Raw genomic sequence first — 19,082 nt, forward strand, 5'->3', positions numbered from 1 at the left:
TGAAGGATCCCTGATTCAGTACAAATTTGCAGTATTTCGGTTTGCTTGATCTCCATTCAAACAAGCTAGGCCAGTAAATAATGTTTTTGAGATGGGAAATGTTTTTTTCTGATTGTTCATCGACATATATTGATCTTTCCTATAACTATTTCTCCACCGGCACTGCAAAAGCTGGAGTAGGGACACAAACTGGGATCCAGCACCTCAACTTGTCCCATAATTTTCTTAAAGAGCATGTACAACAACTGTAGGGAGATAGAAATCATTGCGGACATTGGATTTGAGCTGCAACAAGTTAGGTTTTGAAGAAAGGAAGAATAAAGAGAGAAGATTGAGTAGAATAAAAGATACATAAAAATATGTTTTCTTAGTATCTTGTACATTATGATCTTATATATATTACAATCTCTGATTCAAAAATTTTATAATTAAAGATACAATTAATGATAAAATATATACTTAATTTCTAGAATATCTATTGCATAAATGATTACAATTATTTTTAATTTCAAAAATCTTTTGTGCAGGTATGGTCAGAGATCACAATCTCTAATCATGATCTTTTTAATATTCGGAATCCATAATTATAATCGTAATCCTTAATCATGTTTATTTTTAGTATTAGTAATTCCTAATCATAATAGCAATCTCTGATCATGTTTATCTTTAATATCAGTATTATCTTAAGTGGATTTGATAATATCTTCAACAGAATTCAACTAACGAACGAAGTTATAGTTTCATGCACCCTCATTGCATGCAATTACAGTGAAACCTTGGCAGACACTTTTGTAGTCATTGGAACAAATAACTATCAGCATAGGTGAAGAAAGGATGAGTTACATACGCAGGGTTCTGCAGTACCATATTGGTATATGGTCCCTGATTAGATCATGGGCGAAGGTAAAAAAGCACATCAGATTGAATATATAGTCAGCCAAGCTTTCTCACAGGACGGGAATTTTGATATAATTAAAATACCAAACTTTTATTTGACATTATATTGTGGATTTTGAAGCAATAAATTTGAAAAAACTCTAAGCATATTTTTTAACTAATTAAATATTACAAAAAAAAATTAAGAAAAAAAAACATACTAAAGGATTGAAAAAAAAGCAATTGTGAGGGGAAAAAAGGCTTTAGTCCTCTCATGTTAACAAAAAAAAAATATCATGAAATTATTTTTTAAAAAAACTATAAAACCCATGTACCTAACCATCTGATTGGAAGAACCATATATATAAAAAATTAAGAAAACCAATTCTTAATAAATCAAATATTGAATAATAAAATTAAAAAAAAAAATCAATCATACAAAAACAATAATTAAAAACCAATAAAAAAGTAACGCCCACCTAAGTTAACCCATTAATTTCATAGCTCTGGTCATGAGATCAAAATAATCCTATAAAAAAATAAAAAAAACCATGAAGTTTATTTTTTACATATAAAAAAATTAACATCAAGTAATGAGATAAAAAAAAATAAGTAAAAAAATAATGTGAACTCGTGACCTGGATCATTTGATTGAAAGCGCCAAACTTGAAAAAATCACGAAGCTCAAATTTCAATAAATCAAATATCAAATGATAAAATTAAAAACAAAAGACCAATAACAAAAAGGAATTCAAAAGAAAAAATAACAATTAAAAAAATAAGAATCAAATTTAAAAAAGAAAAACAAATTAGAAGATGGATAATTTTGGATTAAAGGGCTAAATTGAAAAAAAAAATTAATTCCATAAAAAAATTTAAAGAAGAAACCACCAAAAGAATGATGACCAAATCTAAAAACATAACAAATTAATTTTTTTTAATTAAAGTATACAATTAAAATTTCATAAAAGAGGTATTTAAAAAATTTTAGATTGAAGAATGCAATTAAAAAAAAAAACTTATAAAAGAGCTAATGACAAAAATTAAAGAATCAAAAGAATGATTGTCTTGAAATTTTAAATGTGAGGCGTGAATTCCAAAAAAGAAGAGAGAAAAAGAGATAAAAAAAAATGACTCAACGACAATTCATCCAACACAATCCAACACATGCCGCCTAGGAGGAAAGGGATGCCGCGTGCAATCAACTGACATGGTGGAAGTAGATTTTCAACCACCAGATAACTCTTCACACACCTTCAAAACTCCATGGCAGCTTTCATGCACTTCCAAGGGTGGGCATGCGCCTGACAGGCTTGAATTTTTAATATTTTTTAATTACTGTAAAAATCAATTTACCCCTCTACTTTTTTATTATAATAAAAAATTTCAGATAAAAATATGAAAATACCCCCAAAAAGAACCTAAATTAATTTTGTCACCAAAAATAATTTAGTAAATTTATTGTGCTAAAAATATAAAATATCTCACTTTATATATATATATATATATATATATATATATGTTAAAAAATATTATTTTAATGCATTTTTAAAAAAAAATATATTTTGAGAATAACCTTCACCACTGTCCTAGATACCCCAAGAAAGTTTAAGAAGAATTCAAAAAAACTTGGATTGATAGTTGTTGCAGCGAAGTCAACTAGTGATGCTTCCAATGAGTGTTTAAAATTGTGGTGCAGGGTATTTTTTAAAATAACCTTTTATTTGAAAATGCATAAAAATAAATGTTTTTATTTTTAACATTAGCACATCATAAATAACTAAATAAAACATTAATTTAATATTTTTCAAGTAAGAAATACTTTTTTAAAAAATTAAAAAAACATAAATAAAAATCATGTCCAACACTGATTTAAATTCGAGATATTAGTTGTATTTCTCCTATTATATCCCTAATATTTTTAGTTTTTTTTTTAAAAAAAATAGCTAGATTAGAATTTATCTATAAGTGGGGTTTTTCTATTTTTTCCTTTTCTTTTCAATTTCAACTTAAAAATATTATCAAACTAGGTTACATGTAATTAATTCAGATATTTGATGATGTATTTAGAATTAGAGGGATGGAGCAAAACTCTTTCATTTCCTTTCTCATGTCTCGCCATAAATTTGGGCCTAACTTTAATAGATTTGGATCATGTATGGATACAACGGAGGATCAATTTACTTAGGCCCGAGAACATGGCTTCTCATGACCCTGACTCTCTGTAGACCATTTAAAGGTTTAATCAAATCAATTAAAGTTTTATGGTTGCTCTTGTGATCAAATATATGCGCGCAAACTAGTACACTACACTAAAGCTTGTTACACCTATGATTTATTTGTTTTTTACTTTTTAAAATTTAATTTTTTTAATTGATATTTATTTTATTTTAATTTTTTTCATTAAATTACATCCTATTTTTAGAGATTTTATCCTCTTTTTTTTTTTTTTACATGTTTTTTTTATTCATATTTTTCTATTGATTTTATCCTTCAAACATAAATTGATTGAGAATTATGTTTTTTAATTGAATTTAGGTAACAAATTTTATGGAATATGATTTGTAGAGATTAAACCAAGTTTGACAGGTTAGCATGGCTTGCCTTGTTTTTTTCTTTTAAATTGATGTTTTTTTTTTTATCATTTTTTTTTAAATTTTGTTTTATTTTTTTTTGGCTTAATTCACTTTTTCTAACTTTTGTTTTCTTGTTTTTCTCAATTTGATTCTATTAGGTTAGCTTTTAACAATTTTTTTCTATTTCACCATTACTATTTTTTTAATCTATAAATTATTCTATTATGTTAAAAATTATTTTCAATTTCACCCCTATGATTTTTTTAATCTTTCAAGTTTGGTTCTAATTCTTTTAATTGTATTTTTTTTTTGGGATAGGTTTTGATTTTTTTTTTATTTTATCTTTGTTTGGTTTTTTTCCTGTAAGATTTTAAATCCATTATTTTTTTTTTACAATTTTTTTTTATTAATAATTTTTTAAAAAGATTCCATCATTTTAAAATTAAATTGGATGACATTTAACTTTCTTGAATAAATTCGGATCCATGATTTAACAAGTTGCAAGTTCTTTATATTATATTAGGTTTAAAATATATTTTTTTAAGCTAATGTTTTATGTATTTTTTTTTTAAGTTTGATCTTTTTAGGTTAGATTGTTTGATAATTCAAAGAGGCTCAAGAGTGATTTTTTTATCAGTTTTATTATTATTATTATTATTATTATTATTTTATGTATTATTTAAATTGTTATTTTAACCGATGATTTAGGACTAAATAATTTTTTAACATGTTGCTTTTTTACAAAGCGCTGAGAAGATATCTAGTATATATTTTAAATGCGCATAACGTTTTGTTAGTGTTTTCCGGCAAGAGGACAGGACAAAGAAAAACAAGGATTCAGTAACTGCCCATAGAAAACGCTGAAAAGAAAATTCTTGTCACCAACGCATGATCGAAAAAAAAAAAAACTTAAAAATCCAAGAAAAACTGTGGGACGTGGTAATTTCTCAGCGTACTATTTCCTATCCGTTTATTAAAATCCAAACCTTTAAAAAAGAAAAGACGTACAAGTTTACAACTACTATCCGTTATCTATAAATCTGTCTCACTCGTGATCATCAGCATCATCATCGTCGTCAGTTTAGATTTGGGTTCACGTAAACACCTAATTATAATCACACTTAAAAGGAAAGTCAAGCATATTACTATTATTCTCTCCTTTCCAAGGCATATACCCTCCTCTACTCTGCTCTGCTTCATAACTAACAATCTACTTTCCTGTCGGCTACTCCATTATTATTGTTATTATTATACCTCTCAGCCAAATGCACACTTTCCTGTCCTAGATAGGACTTTCCTTTCCCTGACTGATCACTGGAATTTTCCAGTTCCTGTTCACCGGAAATGACTTCTCGTCGACTATCACTCACCTCTTTGCTCTTTCTTTATCTAGTATTTTCCTCTCAGTCCCTAGACTTTGATGATTTACACAAAAGACACAAACCCAGAATCAAAGGCCCCATCAAGACCCTAGTAGTTCTCGTCATGGAGAATCGCTCCTTTGACCACGTTCTCGGCTGGCTCAAGTCAACCCGACCGGACATCGACGGCTTATCTGGCTCCGAATCGAATCGAATATCTGCTTCCGACCCTAACTCCGACGAAGTCTTCGTCTCCGACGACGCGGTCTTCATTGACTCGGACCCTGGCCACTCGTTCCAGGCGATCCGAGAACAGATATTCGGGTTAAACGATACTTTCGCTGACCCGGCTCCAATGAACGGGTTCGTGCAACAAGCGAAGAGCATGGGTGAAACCATGTCGAAAACCGTCATGAGCGGGTTCAAACCGAGTCTTTTACCGGTGTACACCGAGTTAGCGAATGAGTTCGCCGTTTTTGACCGGTGGTTCGCGTCGGTTCCCGCGTCAACTCAGCCGAACCGGTTCTATGTCCACTCAGCAACCTCACACGGAGCCATGAGTAACGTGCGGAAAGACCTTATCCATGGATTCCCTCAAAGAACGATATTCGACTCACTGGACGATAATGGCCTCAGTTTCGGGATTTATTACCAAAATATCCCTGCAACTTTGTTTTTCAAGTCGTTGAGGAAATTAAAGCACTTGTTGAAGTTTCACAGTTACGAACCGAAGTTCAAATTGCATGCGAAGCTAGGGAAGTTACCTAATTATGTGGTAGTGGAGCAGAGGTACTTTGACGTGGAGTTATTTCCAGCCAATGATGATCACCCATCACATGACGTGGCAAGAGGACAGAGGTTTGTGAAGGAGGTGTATGAGATATTGAGGAGCAGTCCGCAGTGGAAAGAGATGGCTCTTCTGATTACTTATGATGAGCATGGTGGATTTTACGATCACGTACCTACGCCCGTCAGAGGGGTACCGAATCCGGATGGGATTATTGGGCCTGACCCATATTATTTCCATTTTGACCGCTTGGGTATTCGGGTTCCGACCTTTTTGATCTCTCCTTGGATTGACAAGGGTACTGGTAAGTGTCGAGTTCTTTGTTGTCTTGTTCTATTGTTTATCTTGTTGTTATTCGTGTTGTTGTGTTCTATTGTTTATCTTGTTGCTATTAGTGTTGTTGTTTAAGGATTTCTTTTCTTTTGTTCACAAGAAGTAGAAAATAATAAGGTGTTTTGGATTGATTGTTGCTGTTGATGTGCAGTGATACATGAGCCAGATGGGCCAAGACCAGATTCACAATTTGAGCATTCTTCAATCCCCGCAACGGTGAAGAAGCTGTTTAACTTGAACTCGAATTTCTTGACAAGGAGGGATGCATGGGCTGGTAGTTTTGAGAATTACTTTTACCTTCGTGACACTCCGCGTGATGATTGTCCAGGTTTGGCATCGATATCCTTAATCTTTAAACAATTAGTAATGTTTTGTTTTTCTTTTGAACAACCAGGTTACTTTGTCTTGTAGTCAATGAAGCGTTACTGCGGTTAATTTGATTGCGTGAGGCTTCAAGTAGGATGCGGTCATGCACCCCTGTTTAATTTGGCAGTATTTGTATTTGATTTGGTGCTATACTGCTTTTGTTTGATTTGCCTATTTCAACTTTTAATGGGATTCCCACTTACTTTATCTGCGAATTAGTTGCTTGCCATGAAATCCATGGCAGTATTCTTCTAAAAGACAGAGTCAAGTGACGTGCAAATATGAGAGCACACAGTCTTCTGTTGTTTTCTTCATCTTTTTTTAAGCGGATCCTTCTTAACTTTTTATGTCTATAGCAATAATGAAGGTTGGAGACTAAAGATTAAAGCCTTTAGGTTAACTGTTCCATTTAGGTTTGTAGAGATAGAACCCAGTCGAGAGTGAAGAGACGACCCTGTTATCTGTTTCAGGCTATGTAGAAGGTCCAAAGATGTCGACACACATCTCCACTATGGCATTTCAAGGACCATTGGTTCATACAGAAAATCTCTTCTGAGCAAACATTATCTGGAATTCTTGGTGTGTTATCTTACATCATATGATTCAAAATTAATCCTGAAATCTGTACACAGAAACCCTGCCAGACGTGACAACATCATTGAGGCCATGGGGACCAAAAGAAGATGCAAGCCTCTCGGAGTTTCAAGTTGAGATGATCCAGCTTGCATCACAGCTCAATGGCGATCATGTACTGAATGCTTACCCGGATATTGGCAAAAGCATGACAGTGGGTGAAGCCAACAGATATGCTGAGGATGCAGTTAGGAGGTTCCTTGAAGCTGGCAGGGCTGCTCTTAGAGCTGGAGCAAATGAATCTGCCATTGTTACAATGAAACCTTCCCTCACCAGTCGAGTTCCAGCGGGGGATAATGGTCGCTACCAGAAAGCCTATTAATTCCCTTCAAAAGCACCATTTTAGGCATGAATTTAAATACAGATACAATATTACTGTGTCTGCAATCATTTATCACTGTATGATATAGAAGAAAGCTGAAGTATATAGTTTAGAAGTATTATTTCGCGTAATTGTAGTTTTAGTAGATGCTCATGGAACTCTAGTATTGTTCCTATCTACATTTGGTATTGTAGATGGTTTTATATCATAAAAGCATCAATTTGATGCGTTTTTAAATTAAAAAAAGGGTACTTTGCACACTCAATTTTCTCTTTGTTCTCCAGTCGAATCCGATTATCAGTTTTCTCAAGAATGACAACTGTGTGCGCATATGGTTGTTATTTGGTATTAACATCTGAGGTGATGATCATATTACGTCTTTCACTTCAATGGACTTGCAGCATGTCATATAATTCCACATTTCTCTAGCTGAAACCGCAGACGAGTCTATGAAGTATAATGCGCAGCCAGTTGGCAATCCACTCCAAATGGTCCTACCAGAAAATAACAAGAAAGAGAAATGAAAAAAAGCTGGCCACAGGAGTAGCTACCATTCAACATGCTATCCATAGATTCCATACTCAACTAGCAAACTAGTAGCAGTCTCTATCTTTCATCTTCTGCTTGCACCAGCCAACCCTTTCTCCCAAAATACTAATGGAGGTCTCACGGGAACAAAGTGTTAGGCTCTATCAGCGCCATTGACCTCCTCTTCTCGGCTTACTTGGTCTTTAAGATGCAACTTGGCTTTGCCATGCTATGTGCTGGCTCAGTCAGGGCCAAGAATGCCATGGACATTACGCTTACAAATTGATGAGTCAATTTTATTAATTTTTTTATTTAGTTTTTGTTCGGTTCTTTAAAACACGTGGGTTTGACATATATATTAAATCCAAGGTGTAGGCAGCCAAGTTTAAGATGTTTGAACTTGACAGAGCGTCAAGTTCAATGTAGCATGGATTTGACACACATGCAAGGCCCAAAATGAATGGACTTGGTAGTGTGCCAAGCCCAAAATAGCACGGGTCTAGCACACATGCCAGACTTAAGGCATTTGAACTTGGCAGTTAGCTATATTCGAGATGCATGGGCTTGAAAGTATGTCAAGCCCAAGATAGCATGGTTTTGGCATGCATGCTAGACCCAATACAATTAGACTTGGCAGTCAGCTAAATCCAAGATAATGACTATCCTCTCTAGGCATGTTTAGGAGAATGACCGATCTCCATTGAGTCTAACCTCATGTAAGAACTCAGTCTCTATAAGCTTAGCTATACTGGATGTTTTAAACTCTAAACTCCATATACATTTTTAGGTGTATAAAAATCTTTTAAAGACCCACCATATTTCCATTAGGTAAAATATATTTATCCCTCATTGCTATTAGGGTAACTGCACTGCAGGTTTTTTTTTATAAAAAAAAAAATTAATTGACTCTAAATATACCATGAGAGCTTCATAACAAATATTTACAATTTTCAATTCTTTACGCCATTTATATTTTTAGAATGGCTTTCTTTAGAATATTCTTGTAGTTTTTTTCTCGTAAGAGATACTGATTTTATCATTAAAGGATCTTTAAATCTCTTGATTGAAAGTGTTTTATTTCATGTATTCAAGATTTTTTTTAGTGAATTTAAAGTTGTTTAAATTGAGGAAAAATTCCAAATATTTTAACTTATTAATCAAGTAATCACCTAAACACCAAATAACCTTTTATTTTATTTTCTTGGATATCTGAACTTCATCCAAATGTTGTGGATGCTGTTGCTGGGAGCATCTCTTATTACCTCTTTGGCTTTGCGTTTGCATTTGGCGATGGAACTAATTCTAACCCTTTCATAGGTACAACCTTCTTTGCTCTCAAATATATTCCCAATACCTCTTACGACAATAGTTACTTTCTCTACCAATGGGCTTTTACTATTGCAGTTGCTGGAATTACCAGCGGCTCCATAGCCGAAAGAACCTAATTCAGTGCTTAATCTTGTTTTCTCGTTTTTCCTTTCTGGATTTGTGTACCCAATTGTGGTTCATTGGGTTTGGTCATCGAATGGTTGGCTGTCTCCTAGTTCAAATCAGCTGTTAGGCTCCGGTGCTATTGACTTTGCTGGCAGTGGTGTGGTTCATTTGGTAGGAGGGGTTCCTGGACTTCGGGGCTCATTTATTCAAGTTCCTCGAGTGAGTCGGTTTGATGCATTTAGCAAGCCCGTGCCAATGCGTGGGCACAAAGCAACTCTTGTGGTGCTTGGGACCGATGAAGTAACTGGACCGGTTTTGGCCGGGCTGCATTAACAGCTACTTTGGCAGGTTCGAGCACCGGAATCACAACCCTATTTGGCCGGCGATTACTAGTAGGCCATTGGGATGCATTAGATGTTTGCAATGGATTGCTTGGTGGTTTTGTTGCAATTACTTCAGGATGTTCAGTTGTGGAGCCAGGGGCCGCCATTGTATGTGGGTTCTGTGCAGCTCGGGTCTTGATTGGGCTAAACATCGTGACTCTAAAGCTGCAATTTGATGACCCCTTAGAGGCAACTCAGCTGCAGGGCGGATGTGGTGCTTGGGGTTCAATATTTACAGGATTATTTGCCAAAAAGGAGTTTGTCATCCAAGCTTATAATTCAGGCGAGGCAGGCGTGGTGAGACCCTATGGCCTTTTATTAGGTGGTGGATGGGGTCTGATTGGATGCCAAGTGATTGAGGTGTCGGTGATTGCAGCCTGGGTTAGCCTAACAATGGGACCTGTTTTCTTTGAACTTGACAAGCTTAAGATGCTGAGGATATCAATTGATGAAGAAGTAGCAGGCCTTGATATCTCTAGTCATGGAGGCTATGCCTATGCTGCGCACCTCCCGGAAGAGAGCCATCCTCGCTTCTGCGCAGATTAGACGCGTATCCAAGATCAAAATCATTCATGATTCCATAGTACTTCTCCACTGCATCATTGGCTCTCTGGTTTGTTGTTCTTCTTTTTCTTCCTTTTTGGGTGAAGTCGAGTGTTTCTGCTCATCGATTCCTTTTCCATTTAAATTGTTTCTCCTTTAGGAAAGACAGCCTTCATATTCCTTCTGTAGGTATAGCTTTGTCGAAACTTTCCCGAGCACCTACTTGTTTACTTGACAATCAATCTGCAGCGTCGTATGCTCCCTGACGCTTGCCCTTTTTTAGGGACGGCAGCAGTAACTAGGACGGCATCCAAAACGGAAGAAATAATTAGAACACTACATAACCTTTTTTAAAAGAGATGTGGACCTAGAAAACATTAATTATAAACTAAAAGGGGAGGGATTAGGTAGTGTTTTAATTATTTATGGAACATTATTTATTATAATAGTGTTTTATTTTTATTTTTTTATTAATATATATTTTTTTAATTTCATTTTTTCATATTAAATTTTTTTTTCTATTTAGTTATTGTACTCTTATAACACGAATTTCAGGTTTAACAAGTTAACCTGGATCCAGTTGACTCAATTTTTTTATTAATTATTTTTTCTTTCAATTTCATCCTTTAATATTGGTTTGATTGAGAATTAAATTTTATAATTTGTTTTATTTACTTTTTATTAGGTTATCTTGTTCTCATGATCCGAGAATAGTGTTTAACAGGTTAATCTGAGTTGACTTAGGTTGTTTTTTATGTCTTTTATTTAATTTTTTTAATTTTATCATTCAATATTGGACCGATTGAGAATTGAGCTTTATAATCTGTTTTGATTTGCTTTTTATGAGAATATCTTGGTCTCGCAATCAAGGTCATGAGTTTTGGTATTTTAACCCTAGTTAAATCAGGTTTTTTTTTTTTTTAAGAGGTTATATTGGTCTCATAACTCAGGTTGCGGGTTTTTCAACAATGAAATTGCTTTTTATTTGGTTATCCCTGTTTTCTGACCCACGTCGTGGGTTTGGCGAGTCAACCCAATTGACTTATTTTTTTTTTTTAATTGATTTTTTTTGTTAATTTCATCAACTAATATTATGTTTGATTAAGAATTAGGATTCATTAGTTAGGTGGGGATTAGAATTTGTAATTTGTTTCGACTTGCTTTTCATGGAGTTATCTCAGTTTTATGATCTAGGTTGTAAGTTTGATATGTTAATTTGGATTGTTTTTTTAGATCCTTTTTTAATTGATTTTTTTCTTTAATTTTTCCTTTTGATTTGCTTTCTATAGGCTTATTATAGTTTCATAACTTGGGTCATAAAATTGACATGTTAACCTAGGTTGTTTTAGGTCAATTCAATATATTTTTATTTTAATATTAAAAAAAAATATCATCTTGAAATTTTATTTAGTCAAATATTATTTTCATAGGTTATTTTTTAAGAAATAAAGTCAACCAAGTTGTATCAAATAAATTATAACGTGATTTTTTTTTCTGCTAGAAACAAAACAAATTAGTAACATTTGAATTTCTTTTTTAACATTTAAGAAAAAAATTAACCTACAGCCTAGCACGAACCAATCATCTAGTAGTTACTTAACTTGGCTAAACTTGGTGAGTTCATCCAAGAGTTCAAAACCGAGTTGAATTTCAAGTTAAACCTATTTTGTTATTAATATGACCAAACCTGATTGACCTTCGGCCAATAAAAGATGATAAACTAGTCACAAGGATAAACTACTCACAAGCTATGCAACAACTTAATAGTTAATACCCAACCCACTAGAAAAAAGGAACATGAAGTATCCACTTTCATTAGTAAAATCTCGAATCGTCTCGTAAATAGCTCTAGTCTCTGGTTTGATGATCCTGTTTTTTCTAAATTTAACACATGTATGATAGCAGCTGGGTTGCACCGTACACCATCTTATTTTCTGGCAATGCGGATCTGTTATTAATGAGAGGATTTGATTACAAAAATCTTGATTTCAGAGCTCTAAATTGGTATAATCGTTCATTCAATATTACATCTCGGAGGTGTATGAACTCGAATCAGTTAAAGACATCTAAACAAAACTTTTGGGCAAGGCCACAAGTCAATCAACAAAATCATAAAATTACTAATATATCATTTCGTTCCACCAAAGTGTTACTAGCTGATATCGATCTGGCTAATACCTTGCAAATTGTCGCTTTTCATCTCCATCACTCTGCCTTCCGTAAGGATTGCTCTCATTGAAACCATTTCGGCTTCCTTTGTGTGTGTTCTTCCTAAACTTGGAAGCATTGCTTTCCATGTTTAGATTCACCTTTGGTGGACAAGAAAAGCAAAATGAAGCAGCAACAGCCTGCAGATACCCAACATTAGCCATTTCATTGCTCCAAAAAATAAATATAATTGTTTGTGCACGTAATCGCCCTTCTAGAATGTGAGTGACAAATGGTACCTGCAGATCAAGTCGGTGGACATTAAAGATGTCCTTCATAGAATGTGAATTGTAGGCCAACATGTAAGATCTGTATGCATCTTTAGCTGACTTGTTCAAATAGTAGTTGTTGGCCACCAACTTCTCCTGAAACAATGCAGTAGTTCTAGTTAAGTTCTCTATAACTTTAGTTACTGGGATGAAACATGCAGCTGTGAAGAAGTAGGACAGTACCAGCTGAGACTGAACATTTGCCAGCTTCTTCTGATCAAATTCATACTCCTTGACAGGGACTTTTGCTGCCTAGAAGAGAGGTGGTAAGTTAAGATTACATAAAAGGCGATTACAAGAGCAACATCTAATCTTTATGAACATTCTCTTTTTCAATCTGATAGAAGATTTCAAGTATTCTTGCTTTTCAAAATTCTAATGCTGTGCATCCTACTGCATGATGAAACAAAACCAATTATTTATTGCACTAAGGTGGTGCCCTCTTCAAAAAATAGTAGAATTGGAGATGTGTAAGATAAGCAGGTGTGATGAATCTCCTACATACCTTCAGATAGCGCAAAAATTGTAGCTCTTCTGGAATCAGGAAAAGCAAGGCATTTCCTTTTGCACCTTCCCCTCGAGCTGTTCGACCAACCCTGTGGATGTATTCCTGAAAGCAGTAAATTCAGAGCGCATGTTACTGAACATGCATGAACAAGAACATTGAAATATTAACTGAAACATGCTAGCTTGAAAGTATGAGCACCTTGGGTTCATCAGGAGGATCAAACTGCACAATCCAGTCCTACAAGCAGAAAAGGAAAGATAAGGAATGACTATTAGCCGACCTACAAGGAAATACAGCTTTCATGATCTGAATAATAAATTATTCTTTTATGTGGAGGCCTTTAAGTGAGCAATTAACAAATTTTGAAGCATGGTCCTTTCCAAAATCCCCAAAACCCATGTCAAGTTCAAACAAATCCAAATGCATTGTCTTAATTAAAGGTAATTTTGCAAAAATTTCAAATACACAAGTCAATCAATTAATCGAAACACCCACACCAAGAAAAGAAAAACTTCCAGAGGATGTCTTAATGGGAAGAGGCCAGAGAGATATCGATAGATGAACAAATAATGTCGAAAAATATTATTTCAATTTTCAACAACAATCACAATCCTCCCCCAACTAAACAAACACGACCCACACAGGCTTCTAGGGGCATAGATCCTAGAAGAAAAGCATTGGTGAGCAAAAGACTCGTACCACAGCAGGAATATCAAGTCCACGAGCCGCAACATCAGTACAAAGCAAGATGCCTTTCTCTGCTTTGCAGAAATCAAAAAAGGTAGAGGTTCTTTTCTGTTGCTTTTGTTTTCCATGGATATCAAAGCATTCCACCTGAATGTATCTGAGAAGGTCAGCATGAAACTTGACGGAGTTACATGAAGAGAAGAAGACCATCACTTTCTTTGACAAATTTCTCTTCAAAAAGGAGTACAAAAGGATAAATCTCTTGGCACTTGGCACTACACAATAGCCTTGCTGCAGACCTTCATTTGTGACCTACAATAGCAGACATCTTGTTAGGTTTAAAGCAGAGAGCTTGTTCTTGCTTATACATATGTTTATATGTATGAAAACAATTCGACTTAGAAGAAACAGCATATCTACCTTCGTTCTACCATCATCCACATCAATATATACAGGAGTAGTCTGAAATGACAACCGAGCAAGGTCCTCCACCTGAGATGGAAATCCAACGTCAGTTGGATAACCAAAAGAAAAAAATAAATACTGAATTTCACTATAAAATAAAAGGAAGAAAAAAAAGAAACTGAAATTGTGTTACAATCTTAATCATTGAAATTCTGATTAAAGAGAAAAGGCAAGGAAAAGCATGAGTAGACTGAGCCAACATCAAAATGTGATGCCTTGAGAAAGATACCTTTTTAGTTTGGGTAGCTGAAAATAAAGCAGTTTGCCTAGCCTGCACATTGATTAGTTAACTCATCAGCTAAAAAGCATTAGATATTGCCAGAAGAAATCTAAATTGTCATTGCAACCACAAACAGGAGCATAGCTCATTGAACACAACCATGTCACTGAATATTAGCATACATCAGCATATGAACTCAAGTTTTAGCTAAGGACATATAATTAAGAAAAAAAATTTTGCCATTCAGTTAGTAGCATTGAAAACAAGTCGTTGATAAGACATTTTATGCAAATACACCAAATACTATAAGAGCAGCTTAGCAACTCACTACAAAGTGCAGCTACTGATACTGTATAGAAAACACAGGGTGGATCAGTATAGTTAACATACGTTGTTTCACAGATTCCTTTGTGTTATTAACATATCTTTTTTACTTCTGAATCAAAAATCATACATGCATACCAACATAATTACCGAAACATAATTTACCTTTGGTAGAAGCTTGATAATTTGCTTCATTTCTTCCTCAAAATTTGCCTCCAATATCCTGTCTGCTTCATCAATCGTAAGGCACTGCAAGTTTGAAAGGTTATTTAGCAATTAGGTAACACTCTCAAGCAACTAATTTTACTACAGGGAGGAGCATTTATTGATAAGATTTCTACACAAGTCTTATACTGGCAATTACTAAACAACTAATATAGTCATAAGCTATTCAATCCATGGTATTGGTTTGAAAGTAAAACGAGTAAATCATCATCTATAACAAGGTTAAAGCTTTATACAAGTTACCTTTAGATTCTTATAGATAAATCCCTTCGTATTTTGAAGATGATCAAGAAGTCGACCAGGGGTTGCCACTAGTAAATTTACCCCTTTACCAAGGCGTTCCGCTTCTCCTCTTCTTGCTGCACCACCAATAACCAAGCCAAGAGTCTGAGAGTGATACTTGAGAAGGTCTTTTGCCACAGCATGAGTCTGCAGGTTTAAATGTTGGATTAATCAAAAGAAAGCAACAAGTAAACTATCTAGAGCAACAAAATCTTCACTTTTCCAAACATGTTTTTTCCTCCTTTCAATCTGTGGCAAGTAGAGACCAAATTATAGCATAATACCAATATAAAGTCACATCACTTTCCTCCTAAGCCAAAAGAAGGAAATTCAAATAGCAAAATTCATTGAAGCAGAGTCCATCAGATATGCAATGCATTCTGCCAACTAATTTACAATTTAAATAAAAGATGATAATCTTATCGTTTGCATTAACTCAACCATCAATTACAATTTATCAGCAAGCATAATGTATAAGTTGTACAAAGGAAGATATCTTTTTACAGAAAGGGATATGTAAACCAGTAAATTCCATTTTTCTACGCCTGCTTTCATAATGACATGAAGAGAAAAGAAGGCAACAACTTCTAGTCCATAAATAATCCTAGCTCACAGATAATTTCTACAGGCCTCCTAATTGAAGATTTATAACATGGAATAAAGCCTGGTTTGACTAATACTATCTGAAAGGGAATAATATGATACTCCACAGGGAAACGTCTGCAGGACAAGGATTTAATGCATTTCTTTACCTGTATTGCAAGTTCTCTTGTCGGGCAAATGACAACAACACCCGTTCCATTGCGAGGAGCAAAATGAACATTATGTAATAATTCTACCGCTGGTATTAGAAACGCAAGAGTTTTACCAGAACCTGTCCTTGCAGCACCAAGAACATCTTTTCCTACTAGGAGTGGTGGAATTGCCCTGGCTTGAATCTGTATTTGCAATGATACATCAGATATAAGAAACTTTTTATGCGCAAATAGGGCAAAGTATGCAGACATCCTACATTGTAGGAAATTACAGTGGACAGTATATCCTTCCTCTAGACAGAGAGCAAGAAGATCTTTATATATAGAAGTCCCATCTAGACAAAGAAACATTACAAAGCTAGAAAAAATCTCACATAGAATTTGGAAATCTTAAAGTTGCAATAAAATATATTATGTAATGACATTAGCAGAAGCAACACCAATTATAAGTATCAGGCTGTTCCTTAGAACTTAAAAAGAAAACAATATACCTGAGTCAAATTCTCAAATCCCATCTCTTGAATAGCCTTACGAGTGGCTTCGGATAATCCCAACGAGTCAAATGATTCCGTACTCATAATCCCACCTCCACTTTTCATCTTCTTCACCGACTCTTTCTCTTCCTCCTCCTCCTCCTCCGCCTTCTCTTTATCTTTCTCTTCCTCTTCACTTTCCTTCTTACTCTTCTTATTTTTATTCTTCTTCTTCTTATCTTTTACCTCTTCAACTTCCCTATTTTCCTCCTCCTCCTCCTCCGCTTCTCCTCCTTCGATTTCATTGAGATTTTTATCTTGTGTTTCTTTTTTTGCTCTGTTTCGCTTACGTTTCCTCTTCTTCATCTCTTCCTCCTCTGCTGATCCATTGTGCTTCCGTTCTGCCATGGCGGCCACTGATTTCTGATTCTAGCTAGCTAGGGTTTTGTCGAGGGAATTGGGAAGACGAGGGAACATGGGGTTTAGGAATTTAGCATCTACAACTAAACCCTTCAAAAGCGAGTTCAATAGGGACTAATAAGAATGGACTGGCCTTTTGGGATCATAAGTTTGGGTTTGGTTCTGGGCCACGTAGTTTTTTGGGTCCATTTCCCTTATTACATCATAATCCGAGAATTATTTAAAGGAAAAGTAATTAATTTTATGGTAAGCTTGTTTTGCAAAGAATATTTCTTTCATAAAATAAATTATTTCTTATTCATGATTTATTCATGATGATAATAAAAAAATATTGCAATGTTTGTGATAAAAAAGGTGGTGATATGTAGAAAGGAAATGAAAACTTACTTGTGAGAATTTGTTTTTTTATTTCTAGATCAATTATTTCAGTGTCACTTCAATTACTAGAATCAAAGTGATATTTCATAATATGAACATCTTTTTAAATCTTGTCAAGTTAATGTAGAGAGTCAAGGAGAAGAGAAAAGGAGAATTATGTTCTTTCAATAATAAAAAATTATTGTTTTATATGGGTTATGTCCCTTTATATATGATTAAAGGAGGCGGTTACTTCTATTAGTAACTTCTCTAATAACTTGGACTAGGTTCATCCATCATAGGCGGATCATGCCTAACCCAATAACCAACATCTCTCACTCGCTTATGAAGGACTGAATCTTTCTAATACATTATACTTCAAACTTGCACAAGAATTTCATACTTGACGAACGGACCATGTGACCTGAAGCACACAATGAAAAGAGCTCCAATATATAAACCTAATACAGGCCATATAAGAGACATTAACCTCATGATTAATTATTCCTTCAAGTGTACTAATATACCCCAAGCATTTTTAGTTACACATGACTGAATATAATTCAATCCCTCAAGAATTTCATACTCAATCCATCTTTACAATTACAAGTATTCTGAATCATATCAAATCTATTCAAATGATATGATCCCGGCTGATGAATACAAGTAATAGGTGTAGAACTAAAATTACATTTTCTTTCACTCTCATATCAATCAAATCTGAATTAACTCGTTTTTCTAAGAGTATTCCTTTAAGTCAAATCATTCCATGACTATAGGATATACTCCTAAAGTAGTGATCATTAATACATCACCTCATGATATAGTCAAAAGTCATAAAGCGTAAGATTTTGAGATCTTAAATATGATGTTCAGGGCTCACATAATAAAGAAGCAGGGATCCATTCTTTTATTCTTATATTGTTCGATAACACATGTAGTGTCACACCCCCTCAAAATTTTTTTAAAAGGCACGACATCGGCTGGCGATTTTCGTTGTGTTCTAAGGATTTGGTTCTTTGGAGTCGCCACCTAGTATTTGGTCACTAGGAACCCTAACTGGTCTTTCAGAGATTCTAAGGCAAGGGACTGGTTGCGTAAAGGGAAGGTACTAGCACCCCTATTACGCCCTACCTAAGGTAAGCTGCTTGGTGTTTGGTTTGCTCTATAGTCTATGGTGTTGGTGTTTTCTAATCCCGTCAACTCGTAAATCGCAAGGAAAAGAGAATAAAAGAACGAAGAAAATTTCACAATTCTTAAAAAAAAAGAAATTACTTTTCACGACTCGTAAACCGTGGAGAAAAAAAATTTAATTTTTGAAATGTTCTCGATCGCAACCAAAGCTTCTTTCAAACATGTGCGTTGATTTATTACTCCCGATAATATTTTGGATGTTCGTCCTTTTAAGGATTTCTTCATCCAAACATTAGCGGTGAACAATAACCACAACTTCTCCTCCCAAAATAAGATTTTTATAGTTTTTGGAATATTGGCCAATACCCTTTGGAGTTTTACAAACAGGTTGTAAAATCCACAAATGCAAGAAAATGATTTTGTGTTTAAGAAATCTATGCAAAAACACATTTTCAAAACTTCCAATATTTTTTATATATGTAAAAAGAACATTCAAAACATGCTAGTGTATTGGCCGTATGCATGAAACCAAAACATTTTTTTTTTAAACTCTTTTTTTTTTTTGACGAAAACAGGTGTTTTTAAATACTGAAATTATATCCCCATGTTATAA

The 19,082-nt window shown here is 34.4% G+C and overlaps 2 protein-coding genes and 1 pseudogene across 2 annotated transcripts; 2 read left to right on the forward strand and 1 right to left on the reverse strand.

The window, feature by feature from the left end:
- Nucleotides 1-4,555: 4,555 nt before the first annotated feature.
- LOC118032994 (non-specific phospholipase C1) lies at nt 4,556-7,519 on the forward strand. Its single transcript, XM_035037816.2, has 3 exons — nt 4,556-5,904; nt 6,085-6,261; nt 6,932-7,519. Exons 1-3 carry the CDS (start codon nt 4,797-4,799, stop codon nt 7,252-7,254), a joined length of 1,608 nt encoding a protein of 535 aa, XP_034893707.1. The 5' UTR covers nt 4,556-4,796; the 3' UTR covers nt 7,255-7,519.
- Nucleotides 7,520-7,650: 131 nt separating this feature from the next.
- Nucleotides 7,651-10,433, forward strand: LOC118032939 (ammonium transporter 1 member 3-like; annotated as a pseudogene).
- A 1,636-nt stretch (nt 10,434-12,069) lies between these two features.
- On the reverse strand, nt 12,070-17,079 carry LOC118032993 (ATP-dependent RNA helicase HAS1). The gene is made up of 12 exons (XM_035037815.2): nt 16,577-17,079; nt 16,083-16,268; nt 15,292-15,477; nt 14,989-15,072; nt 14,509-14,550; nt 14,235-14,306; nt 13,827-14,126; nt 13,326-13,364; nt 13,125-13,229; nt 12,803-12,871; nt 12,590-12,715; nt 12,070-12,490 (listed from the first exon to the last, which is right to left on the reverse strand). Exons 1-12 carry the CDS (start codon nt 16,964-16,966, stop codon nt 12,314-12,316), a joined length of 1,776 nt encoding a protein of 591 aa, XP_034893706.1. The 5' UTR covers nt 16,967-17,079; the 3' UTR covers nt 12,070-12,313.
- Nucleotides 17,080-19,082: the final 2,003 nt, after the last annotated feature.

The sequence above is a fragment of the Populus alba genome, chromosome 1, assembly GCF_005239225.2.
Source record: "Populus alba chromosome 1, ASM523922v2, whole genome shotgun sequence".
In the NCBI taxonomy this organism is placed as follows: domain Eukaryota; kingdom Viridiplantae; phylum Streptophyta; class Magnoliopsida; order Malpighiales; family Salicaceae; genus Populus; species Populus alba.

Bases quoted from the DNA above. Each gene is read 5' to 3' on its own strand.
- LOC118032993 (XM_035037815.2), bottom strand. From the start codon at position 16,966: ATGGCAGAACGGAAGCACAATGGATCAGCAGAGGAGGAAGAGATGAAG. The intron at 15,478-16,082 runs GTAAAGAAATGC...TTAAACCTGCAG, and splicing joins CAAGAGAACTTGCAATACAG to ACTCATGCTGTGGCAAAAGA. The intron at 13,230-13,325 runs GTGCTCATACTT...TACTGCTTTCAG, and splicing joins ATCCTCCTGATGAACCCAAG to GAATACATCCACAGGGTTGG.
- LOC118032994 (XM_035037816.2), top strand. From the start codon at position 4,797: ATGACTTCTCGTCGACTATCACTCACCTCTTTGCTCTTTCTTTATCTA. The intron at 5,905-6,084 runs GTAAGTGTCGAG...GTTGATGTGCAG, and splicing joins TTGGATTGACAAGGGTACTG to TGATACATGAGCCAGATGGG. The intron at 6,262-6,931 runs GTTTGGCATCGA...ATCTGTACACAG, and splicing joins TCCGCGTGATGATTGTCCAG to AAACCCTGCCAGACGTGACA.